Source organism: Aythya ferina (assembly GCF_964211825.1).
Source record: "Aythya ferina genome assembly, chromosome: 1".
In the NCBI taxonomy this organism is placed as follows: domain Eukaryota; kingdom Metazoa; phylum Chordata; class Aves; order Anseriformes; family Anatidae; genus Aythya; species Aythya ferina.
Window position 1 is genome coordinate 149425327 of NC_140296.1, and position 12852 is coordinate 149438178.

At 38.0% G+C, this 12852-nt stretch overlaps 1 protein-coding gene across 1 annotated transcript in view; it reads right to left on the bottom strand.

The window, feature by feature from the left end:
• ALDH1L2 (aldehyde dehydrogenase 1 family member L2) overlaps window positions 1-12852 on the bottom strand; it is a 34372-nt gene that overhangs the window by 20257 nt on the left and 1263 nt on the right. Inside the window, exons 2-6 of the mRNA XM_084505506.1 lie at window positions 8068-8209; window positions 5595-5829; window positions 3388-3553; window positions 2386-2487; window positions 379-468 (exon numbers count right to left, since the gene is read on the bottom strand). Of these exons, the coding sequence (XP_084361632.1) occupies window positions 379-468; window positions 2386-2487; window positions 3388-3553; window positions 5595-5829; window positions 8068-8209 (735 nt within the window). The remainder of the gene's footprint in view (window positions 1-378; window positions 469-2385; window positions 2488-3387; window positions 3554-5594; window positions 5830-8067; window positions 8210-12852) is intronic.

Sequence of the window (12852 nt, forward strand, 5' to 3'; positions counted from 1 at the left end):
TGCTTAGTGTTTCATTCTGCTGTTATACTGTGATGTTGCCCACTGTACAGCATGGGTTTCTTTACACTGTAATGCATATCTACTTCCATGAATGACTGGCACTGTTTGATTCTACCCTTGCTTTTCACTGCTTTGTACCATTCATACTATTTTTCAGATACTGCTCTTATCCTTCTTTTAAATGCACCTATCACAAAAATGTTACCTACTGTGTTCTGTATATTTATTTATGTGCTTGTTCTAGATATATACAAAATATACCATCACCAAATGAGAGCTACTCTAACATAACTCAAATTTGTATTCACCTGTATGCAGACACATTTAGCTTTTGTAATAAAAAAGTCACAAATAGAGTACTGAATTTACAGAGCTTACCTGGCCATCTACTGTTGCCCATGCTCCAGGTACTTTATCATGCCCTCGGATCCAGTTGTGCAAAGCTGCTGCAGGTTGATCCCAGGAGATCTAGGAAGTCAAGACATGTCAGTTAATTCTTCTTTGTTTAGTTATAAATCAAGTTACTAAGGCTTTCCAAGCTACAAATCCCCCCCACCCTCACCTCTTTCTTTCAACTGTTAAGAACACAGAAAGGGTGTGGGCTAATACAGGAAGATCAAAGAACTCCACATGGCTTATCATCAAAGACCTATCAAGTAAGATGCTCTTTCTAACACTTCTCTGCTCTGTGCAGCCTTTATCTTTCCACAGATCCTCCTTCTCACGCTAATATAATGAAAACATAACTCTTGCTACTAGGTATTCATTCATAAATAATTAAAATTATGATTAACAAATTTACTAAACGCAGTATAAATATAAATAGCATATGTCAGGGTAACACCTTTTGCTGAACATGATCAATTTATTGCTTGGTTCTTAAGTTCTTTAAAAACCTTTATTAAAATACTGACTAATCATTTACTGACCCTTTATAAATTGTTTCATAAATGGAATCTCTACTAAAAGTTGCAGTTTGTAAAGAATGTCCTATATACTTTAAATGTAACACTAGTGAAAATGTATTGCTTTATCTTTGCAAGTACCATTGGTATATGTATGAAATGAATTAAATAAAGTAATAGAATATCTATTAAATAACAAATCTCAAGTGTCCTTCCTAGTTAAAGCACAAGGAGTATTTAGAAGCAAGTTATAAGCCAATGAGAATAGTTTTCCAACCAGGACATTAAGCTAGTTCAATCCAGGGGAGTTCCTTATATACTACCTTTAAGGGATGAATGCAGCAATTGAACAATAGATACAATTTAAATAGATACATTAAAAATTACAAGGCACTATAAATCTTTGAATTCACTGAAGTTTTGCATATACTGTTCACATTTGTTAGGTCATCATTCTCATTCTTTCCTGCAATTTAAATAATGACATGAATGTTCCCCTTGGTCAGCTCCTTTTCATTGACATTTTAGAATAGCTGGGAGTCAAAAGCAGTAACCTCATCAGGTGTTCTGCTAGTTCCTATGTACGGGGTCAGTATGTGTATGGGCACCCCAAAATTTTGGTCCATAACTGTTACATAAGGTCAGAACACTTAAAAATATCCATATGGAAAGCTGTTTGTGTCTAAGCTAAGTCAGGAATTGTGATATGATAAAAAAAAAAAAAACATTAAAATTTTATATTCGCCATGGACAAGAGAAAGAAATTGTTGGTAACATTTTCACTTTTTTTTTTTTTTTTTTTTTTTTTTTTTTTTTTTTTTTCTTTTAAACTTCTTCAATGGTCTAGAAAAGGAAAAGAGGGTATTACAGGCAGCATTCACTATCATTTTATGGTGGCCTTCCCAACCACAAAGACTCAGCTAATGCAGTAGGGATAATTATATAGTATATGTTGCCCATGCTCCAGGACATGGGCATTATTATTATTATTATTATTATTGTTAGTGTTAGTGTTAGTGTTAGTGTTAGTGTTAGTGTTAGTGTTAGTGTTAGTGTTGTTTGTTTATAAGACCTCCTTGCTTATTTGTTTTTCTGGTAGGTGCCAACACTTATTTTTCCTAACATCAAACCTATTTCTGGCAGAGAATATAGCATAGATTGTGGGTAAACAAACTATCTCCATTCATTGCAGTATTTAGAAGTATGGTAATGTTTTAAGAAGTCACTGAAGGTGCAGCTGCTATCTAGCTATTTGTAGATGATCTCAAGTAGGTCACCAAGTTTCTATATATATGTAACTGCTGGCAGGCAATATGAGCTTAACCTGGGGCTTCATCACAGAAATATGAGACGAGGAAACAACTGAGTTAAAGCCTATATTAATTTCATGTCACTAGTATTGAAATATAAATTAGAAACAACTTTTCTAGAGATAGGCAGTAGATAGGCAGTAGATAACCACAGTGTTATTCAACACTACCTCTGCATTTTCCTTTTTCTGGATCCCTTCATATGTCGCCCCTTCTTCAGGCTGAGGTATACGAGGTGCCTTACCATCAGCAATTAGATCTACAGCTTCCACCTAAGTAAAAAAGTAACAAATTTAAAGTTAGCTTGGTTTCCCGTTTTGAACTCAGTCATACTTGGGACTGACTGCAGAAGACTGTCTTCCACAAGAACAGGTTTCTTTACAAAACTTGGATTTTCCAAAATCTAGGGGACCTATACTGCACTGATTAACATACATACATACTTCAACTTCTTTGACAAAAAAAAAAATAGCCTTAGAAATTTAATTGGAGTGCCTAGTTACAAATTGCAGCTGCCTAAATTCTGCATGACCAGAACTCAGCTAAGGACAGAATGAGGTTCTGTATGTTTGCATTCATCTCTTTCTTTTTTCTTTCTGTAGAAAGATATTTCACTACATTAAAGTAGAGAGAGAGGAAAACAAAACAAAACAAAACAAAACAAAACACTTCTAATGATCCATGCTGAGTATTTTTATGCATTTTCTTTTCTTAATTTTAAAGCAAAGCAAAACAAAACAAACCAGAAAAAAGGACATGTATACAAAGCCCAAAGCCAATCCACCAAGGCTGTGAACTTTAAACACCATCCTTCTTTTTTTCTTCAGCCTCACCCCTAACTCTCTGTTCTCTGTAAGCCTGTAAAAATTTTCACCTTGTAAAAACATTCAAGTCTGTGGAAGAGCTACACTCAACACAAATCTGACCTATTGCCTTCTGCAGAAACAGGATATGCTCTGCCCATTGCCAGCAACAAATATTCTTAGGCCACCTCCTCAGCTGTGGTGAAGCAGCAGAGCTCCTTTGAGCTCTAAAATTAATCTGAACACCACAACCTGTCTTACCAAATTTATGCATTTTGTACTTCCTCTTCCTTTCTTTTTCTTTTCAAACCCCAGCAGACGCTATTCTTTTCATTTTAAAATGTTGATATTTAATACAAGTAATCATACCATAGCCTTTACGCCCTCTGGGAAGAGAAACCGGTTGTACAGATCATCCACAGTATCATTTTGGCCAACGTCACATTCTCGCTGCAGAAGTATTGGTCCAGTGTCCAAACCATCATCAGCCCAGAAAATTGTAAATCCTGCTTTCTTATCTCCTTGAATTAAAGTCCTGGAGGTAAAAGAAACCTTACAGTAAATACAGGCAGTATGAAAGCAGTCAGGGATATCCATCCTTTTGTTACATTTTTACTTGTTTTATGCAGAAAATAAAATTCCAACAGTATTTACCCCCAGTTTCATTGCTCATTTCATAGACAGGTACCCAAAGTTTTGATCCTGTTGATGCGTATTTCCCCAAAGTGACATAAGAAAGGCTACAACTGAATACAGAGCATTTATCACACAGTTCATTGTGCTATTTATTTTAAGTGGATTATCAGTGATAAGACACATAGAGCAACAGGTATGCAATGGTCATGACACAGTTTGAAAGATGGAACTATCTAGACAGTATATTTTCTAAATAATTCCTAATTGTTTACAGTAACTAGCTAAGCTTCAAAGCTTATCTGTAGGTCAGCAAGGGAAGCACAGCTGTCCCACAGCTGAAAAAGAGCTAAAGTGAGAGTGGAAAATGATGGATGCTTAAGAAAGCAGGAATGTTTAAGAACTGTTTAAGGAAAAGTCAATGGGGGAATTTATGTCCAGACAGATTCTCAGCTGGTGTGCATGAACATAGCACTGCTCATACCGCAGACCTATGCTGATTTTCATCAGCTCAGGATCTCTCTGAACTTGAAGGGAATTTCAGCTACATAGAATTTTGAGTTTTCTGTTGGAGCTGCAGGTGCCTCAGAATGATGGAATATCAAACCAAAGTGCTTAAGCAAGCAACCAGAAGTGAAGAGGTACAACTTTTCTGCATGCTTTTAATGATATGTATGCATGTAAACACCAATGCCATATTCTGTAAGACATATATAATATAAATATTCCCTTGGCAGTCCATGTTGTGACAGGATCATTCAAGATCTGGCTTATACACATGAAAATTCACAACATAAACACTGAAAACTACACCATTAAAAGGAAAAAAACATGCATTTGAGTAAAAGAATAAAAAAACTCTGAATACAGTTGGAGAACTTAGCAGTTACATCAAAAATGAAAATTTGCAGAAACTTGGGTAGTCCATGTGAGATCTTTCACACATTTAAGCAGCATCTCATCTGTTTTATATTATCTAAGAATACAGAAAGAGCACCCTGGTGAGAATTACATGTGCTCAGCATTGCACTGAGGAAGAAGAAAGTAATGTGGGCAAATGCCGCTGATGCTGAGTAGACAACAGGATGAAAATTACAGTGAGCTCCTTCCTCTGTGCACCATGTCCCTCTGCAAATAGTTGCTCATAACGAAGTGGCAGCAGCTGGAAAAGGCTGTAACTGATGAAGCAAGGAACCCTCAGTGGCTTAGGACCTTTGTTTGTGGCTGGTGTCTCTTTGTCATGCCTAATTCCCACTGTTCCCCAATACATTTTTAAATAATCACCATGCCACCTGCACAGTTATTTTTAATTTGTTTCTTCATACTTAGACAATTTCTTATTGAATTTAAACATTATGATAGGGACATTTCTGTTGTCACAGGAGTGCTAGATCTGAATCCACTGTGTTCATTATTGCAGGGTAGTTCTTTCACAATAACGTTTCGAATCCAGCTTTGTGCATTGCTCAGGATGATAGCAGGATAAGCTTTTCTTGTTGATTCTTTTCTCTCTCTCTCTTTTTTTTTTTTTTTTTTTTTTTTTTTGTGTGTGTGTGTGTGTGTGTGTGTGTGAAATCTTAAGCTCTGTATCATGCCCTGTAGACAGTTATCTAGTGTTTGTCTGAAGGGGACAAACTGTAAGGGTACTGTCCTGCCTATGGAAACTACATACTGTTGATTTACCTATGTGAGTAAAACATATGAACGGACAGATCACATCACTGATCTTCCCAGAATAACAGCTGCACTTGCAGTGGAAATCATGCTGAATCTCAGGTATGAAGAGCAATTCATGATCCAAATACTCAGCTGCTTCAGAGAACTTGCTTCAGAGCAGTTGCAAGTCAACAGAAATGTGTCAGCAATTACATGAGTAATGGGTCTGGCCCAACATCCCACCAGGACATACACGTAGTTTTGATGAACAGCATGCAAAAACTTACCAGTTGATTGCAGAAGCTCCTCGATGCCGTGGTAGGATGGATGGATGGTAAATAATTGAGCCATGTTTTGGGCAGTCAATAACATCCATAGGGATGAACTGTGTACAGAATGGAAGGACATTTAGCTCTGCTCCAACGGATTTGTAGGCTGCAACTACTTCCTGGATAGGCTTGCCTTTAGCTCTCCATCTGGGAAACTTAAAAACAGGAGTGCCATCCTTCTCTGCTGCCAGTGCTGAGGGACGAGAATATATTTTTGTTAATTCACATTTTTTTGTTAAAAGTTCAAATTCAAATGAGATATGACAAGACAACTCAAATCATGAAAAGTAATATGTAGAGCCCTTTGTACTGTTCTGTATGGTGTTTAAAGAAAACTTTGTGCTTGAATGTATTTTATTAATTCTGTCACTGATTCTTATTCCTACAGCTTGTGTCCTTCTCAACTTTTAAGTTCACTCTTATGGCCTGGCTCATAAGTAGCAAGGAAAACAGAAAAGAATGATGAATGCTATTGACTATTAAGCAATGACACTTCATTTCTTGTCCAATAATTACATTTACCTGTAACTGGTTTAGTTTAGCAGAGCTCAAGTTTACATTTAAGCAATTTGTATGTGAATATTACTACATGCTCATCTCAGTAGCATCTTGCCATGTGGCTCAGATATTAACAGATGCTAGTGGCCTTCAGTTATTTCTTCAAAATTCTGTTTACCGGTGATTTCTGGATCTGTTTCCATTTATCCCTGTGACACACAGTTACACTCAAAATTTGGCTGAAGGCTGAGAAAAAGCAACTGCATTAATTGCAGAGAGAATTTTTAGGTGTTTTATACATTCCATTGTGCATTTGCTTCACAACCCATCACAGGGAGGACAGTATAGTCAAACTCTACAGCTGTTGAGTTGGATGTGTAATTGAAAGAAAAGGGAAGACAAGAAGAGGTATGGACAATTTAACTAATTTAATTTCTATTTCTAAACACATTTTTATACTTCCTTCCTCTTTTGTATCTGAAATTGAATCTTGAGTTTGACCTGAAGCATCTTTAGCCAACCAACTTAGGTCTTAAGTAAATACTTAAATATCATTCCATACTGTGCATTGGAAGTTAGCATGCACTGCAACTGCTTTTAAAATAAAAATCATAGCTGACTAAGGATATAGAAGCATTAGACAATTTCATGTGAGTCTTCAGCTGTTTGGATCATCGGGAAGTAAAAAGCAACAAAACATTAGGAGAGCAACAAACATTCCACAGCTTAGTTAAAATGGTCATTACCGAAATCAGTGGAAGAGTTGCTGTGATCCATCTGCTAGTTTAACTGTATAGTAATAGTTCGTGTAACACAACCAAGTATTACGGTATGCCTCCAGAGCTGGATGGTTAAATTGTCTTTTTCTAAATTAATACCTCCTGTAATTCTTCCAGTGTGTGATTAACTCTTTTAAAGAGGCGGGGTTACAGAATGTAATAAACTTGAGAACTATGTGCTAGTTTGGGAGTGCCATAGCCCAAGTAAGCAGAATTTATGTTTAATTCTTCCCTCATAAGAGTTCTGTAAAAACATGTCAGGACACGACCAAAATAAAAAAAGCAGAAGAAACACTTGAGACAGCTCATGGAATGTAATTTTAATTTCTGATTATCCATAAAGGTAAAATCTTTTCTGGCACTTAGGTTTGCTAATCCTATTAACTCACTATTTTCATGGCACTGGAAAATAAGAGAAAGTTACAATTCAGATAGTGACCCCAAAGAAGATTCTTCATTACACTAAGTTCTGTTGCACAAGTATGGTTCTGAATACCTGCCTGGCAACTGTTTGTTTAGGAGGTCCAGAAAATCATTATTCATCTTGGCACTGTAAAAAGGGAGAGCAAAGCCTCTTCTACCCTTTTCAGTGGGTTTTCCATAGTCCAGGTGGAAGAGAAATAGGCTCTGCAGGTACACTGCTGCACACAAGCTTGTCAGAAAGGGCAGAAAGCCAGGGATAAACAGTCTTGGCTCCATGCCTTGAGTGTCCCAGACAGCACCATGAAACAGGTGACAGACATTTGTGCTTGAGTACAGGCTCAGCAGCTATTTGCTGCTTCTCCAGAAAAGGGAACAAGCCTGGAGCTAATACAGCCTATCGGACTGTTCCTTGAACCTGCTTTTACATATTTTGCATAGTGTTAAGATCTAGTTCAAGATGATTACCTTTAAGACACACAGATTAATTTATTTTCTTAATATCACAATGTATGGCCCTGCATGGCTAGAAAAAAAAATTAAATACTGATTTAATTAACAAGGTCAAACCGGTTCTGGGACTTGTGTTTTCATTTAAGCATAGTTCTTGTGCTGAATTCAGTGTAATAAAGGCAAAATATGCAAGTCATTCCCTACAGACATCACCTTCTCACGAAAAGGCAGGTTTGTTATGTATGTATGTATGTTAGCATTTAGATGAAGGTTACACTTACCCAAAGGATCAGCTTGTCCATTCTTGTCAGGCACTGTGAATACTCCCACAACTTTATGGCCTTCTTTTCTCAGCTTGTTATAAACTTCTTGTCCAAAAATGCTTTGTCCTATAAGGGCTAGCTTTAGCTTATTCTGATAAGCCTGATCAAAAGAATTAAAACAAACCAATTATAGGATGCAAATTATAGATGTTGTTTCTTATATTTCTCTCTTGCTCTTTTTTGATCAACATTCATTTTGGTTTAAATGCAACAATCTTTTTACCTCAAATGCCTTTGGAGGGAAAAAAAATCAACTTTTTTCCTATTGTTAATCTATCAGAAATAAATAAATGAGAACACACTGAGCAAAAAAGTGTCAGTTGATGTTGTCACTGATGTTTATATTGGTTTCCCATAATTTTTATTAGACAAACTCACTTCACTCTATAAGAGGCATAACAGGCTCTATGACCTTGTTCCTAGTCATAACTAACATGATATGAAATACGAAAATATTTTTGAAACAGGTACATACAACAGTTTTTCTAGGCATAATTTAGGTGTCTGGAACATGCCCTCTAAATCTATATAATTAGACGGTGGCATATAATTTGTGGTTAATATAAATACACAAAGAAGACAAGCTTGCATTGTTCCTGCCAAGTTAAAAGCAGTGATCATCCATTTGATCCTCCTACACAGGAATACCACTATGAGGTTCCCTTGCTGAACTTCCCCTGCCTTCTGTGTTTGCTCATCATTACAGTGGATACATGCTTTTACGCTTCTTTAGACTGAGTAGGTGCCAATAACTGCCCCAACTTCTGACTTTAGGATAGTTGGAATCACAACACTACTATAATACCAGATAATCACCTACTGCTATTTTATTTAAGCTCTTCACACTCTGAGAAAAGTACTAATTCCCTTAGACTCCCCAAAATCTAAAGAATGGACTTTTGCAGGACTCCGGCTTTGAGGACACTCTAATTTTAATCCTTCCCTTTCAAGGAAACACACCAGATGAAGCACAGCTTACATTTTCTGGACTCAATGTAGCCCCTGTGTGAACAGGGAAGGTGGGGAGAACCCAGCTTCAGTGAATCCACCTCAACTTTGAAACCGTTCCAAGACCAATTGAGTTTTACTGTGAACACTACAAATACACTGATGCTCTTCAACATAATCCAAGATCTCACAGAATCATCTAGGTCGGAAAAGGCCTTCAGGATCATCAAGTCCTACCATCAACCTGACCTATTGAGTTCCATCACTAAAACATGTCCCTCAGTGCCTTTGTGCTCTTCTTTCGTCTTACCTCTAGCCCCATGCCCCTAACACCTCTATCCCAGAAGTATTATTCCTGTGGCTTCAAGGTGAACTGTATTAGGGTACGGAGACAGATGGTCAGTGGCCTGACAAAATGTGGCTAATTCATAATTGGATCTATTCACAGATCTAGTTCATTGCAACACCACAAGCCCTGATGGATGTCCAGGAGGGGCGCAGAAATGACCATGGTGTGGAACTGCCCTTGCAAGCGCTGCCTTTGCATTTTTCATCAGCTATGACTGAAATCTTTGAAAAACAAATGGACTGGCAGACCTGGTCATGAAGGAAAGCTCTGCACACAACAAACAAAAAATCTGCCTTCCATCAGCTGCATCAAATGGAAACTATTCCTAGATTTAGACCACTAAAAGGCCTCCTCTCAGGAGGCCTGAATGAAGGACAGAGTATAAATCCTCATCCCCACCTTCATCCTTAATTTTGTCTTTCCCAACTGAACTTTATCCTGAATGACCCATTAGGTGCCATGAGCACAGAGCGATACATAGGAATCGAGGCGCTGTCTGAGTGTCTTGACCACTGGTATTTGTTCTATGTGTCAGCACTTGCAGGTTTTTCTCCTGCCTCCTCTCTTCCCTTTCTTATGGAGGCTGGGACATAAGGATGGCTTGAGGAAGTGGGTTATTAATCGGACACCAGGTGATCTGCACTGCCCATCAGATCAAATGACAAATTCTGTGACAAACAGAAATGTCCTGAAAAACAGGTTACTCAAAACCACAATCCATTTCAATGCAATTCATTTCACAGTTGAAATATTATGGATGAATTCTGCCATTTTCACGTTACAGTTCAGTTGTGCAGATGGCCTCAGGGAAAGGACATTACAAAATGGTAGGCTCCACGACAGGAATATTGAAGCTTGCTTGTTATTTTATGCATACCATTTTTATATAAACCAGTAGGAAATAACTATTTGTCTCCAGAGGCAGTGTTTTTCCTCAGAATGAAGCTGCATAGTAAAACCATCCCTGTGTTACAGCATTAGTCAGCACGCATGCAACTGCAGCAGTAATAAATAGTTGCAAAGGTGGACATAACTTGGGCTGTTGGAAAATCAGATTTTTACAGCTGGCTGGTAAATGTCCTCTGTGGGACTGGTAATGACAATATTCCCAACCAACACTGCACTGTTGGCAGTAATGCCTAAAATACATCCAGTAGTTTGTGGACAATAGCAAAGACGAGTCCTGGATCTGAATTACAGTGAGCACAAGTTATCTTTGCAGTGTTTATCTAGTGAGGCCCAGTGCATGCAGATAGACTGTATTCCCAATGTTTTGTGACCAGTATCTTTACTTTTACAGCAGAAACACTGCAGCATTATAAAAATTAGTCATCAGATTTTCTTAATCGTTTAATTATTTTAAGTATAGCAGGCAAGCTGGGGAAAGATTAACCTGCCAGCTCACTGAACATGTTTGGCACAGTAGGAAATCCTCTGATCTCTGTGCAGTGCTATTTTACAGCAGTAGCCCAACCAGTACACTGAAGAAACATTAAAGATAGGACAGATGTGAGTTACTTATTCTACTTTCATCCTTTTGCTAGCATCTCTCAGTAAGTACACAAGACTGGAAGTGACCTTAGCTAAAAATCCAGTGCTCTGCCATCACGAGCAATGTTGTATGATTGCTTTTAGAGATGTATCCAACCTCCAGTTTAAACTACTTTAAAAGTACTCACTGCTATACTCTCTTGCTTTTCTGATACTTGGCGATCTTGTAATTTACAGTCCAAATGTACCACCACTTTAAGTGCCACTTTCTCTTCACTTATCCACAAAGTGTTAATGACACATGTAACCTAAACTTAACTCTTAGTTCATGTTTCCCTGTGAATAAGTCTGATCCTCATATTACATGGAACTGCATACCAGTTCCCCTCCCAAATCCTGAGTTGCTCTAAATACTGTTTCGGTAAAGCTACACTTGCTTAATTCATGCTAGTTGTGGAGCTGAGTCAACAAATGGTGAGAAGAGAGAACACAATCTCCAAAGGGACAAAAAATAAAACTGGCCAAACTGAAGATTGCAGATGGGCTAACTCAGAAAGTCCCATATCCTAACTGCAGTGCACAAAAAGATTGTTTGGCAAGAAATCAGCTCTGCTGTCTCACCCAGCAGAAAGTTACTCAGTTGGAGACTGCCTTCAATTGCAAGATGGATCTTGTAATTGGGCTACAACCAGCAATTCTCACATTACTTCTCCAATGAACGGTACACGTGCATTGTGTGATTTTTATTAACATCTGGCTTAGACGTGGCGGTTTGCTTGTCTCGCCTTAGCGCATGCACTGTCATCAGCAGAGAGCAGGTGCCAAACCCACAAGTCAGCCATGCACAGGATATCTGTGGGGTTCAGTGGGAGAAATCCCACATGTGGAAAGGCTTACGTGATCAGACCACAGATTCAGTCCTTTGTCTTTTGTCTTGTTTGAAAACTGACAACTGCCTCACTGCAGAAGATCTAATAGCCACTCTCTATATCATTTTGGAAATTCTCCTCAAACGTTTTTACCCAAGGTGAGTTAGACGTGTGACAGTGAGAAATCCTTTCAGAAGAATTCCATATGGACATGACACCCAATTAAAAGTGAAAGTTCTATAAAATTACAGGGAAATGAAAACTAGATTGGTGTTTTCTTTCTTAATGAAATGGCAAGTTTTGGCAGGATATGGTCACTAGCATTCATCATAAAGTCGTAGACAGGAGCTCTTTAGAGAACACCAAAACAATCTAGTTGAATAATGTGCTTTGTGGGTACTGGATCATCACCACTAGCACTTAAAACAGTCAAGCTTGTTACTGTTTCTGTCAGTGGTGTTAGGAGGTTATGGTAGGTTTCTTATCCAGCTGCTTGGCTGACTGTGAACATATAATACTCATTAATAGATGCCTTTCTTTTCTTGGTAAGGTTAATGGGCATGTATTATCACCGTAGATTTCTTGCTTTATTTTTGTTAGGATGCCCAGTTCCTACTTGTAGGAAACAACAGAGCACAGGTAGTTTAGAGAGGTCTGACCTTTTTTTTTTTTTTTATTAGTTCACCCATCATAGAATAATGTAGTGAATCTGACAGTGCTACCAGATAAGTTGATGCTCACTTCACTGTAATTCTGTTGGTTTCCTTGTCTGAACTTTTTCTTCTGCTTTAACCTTCTATTTTGCTTACACTGTAACACAGATTGATATGCACTGGGACTAGTTCGAAATAAAATCTCTTTTCCTGACTCAAGTGCTTCCTATTGGGAAGGAGAAAATAAGATAAAGGTAAAGGTCACAAAACCTTAAGACTACTTGTAAAGCAGTCTTGTCTTGAATGCTCGGATTGTCTGAAAGTCCACTTTTATTTCATGGCTTGGGTTGGAAGGGACCTCATAGATCACCTAGTTCCAACCCCACTGCCATAGGCAGGGACACTCCCCGCTAGATCAGGTTGCTGTGATATG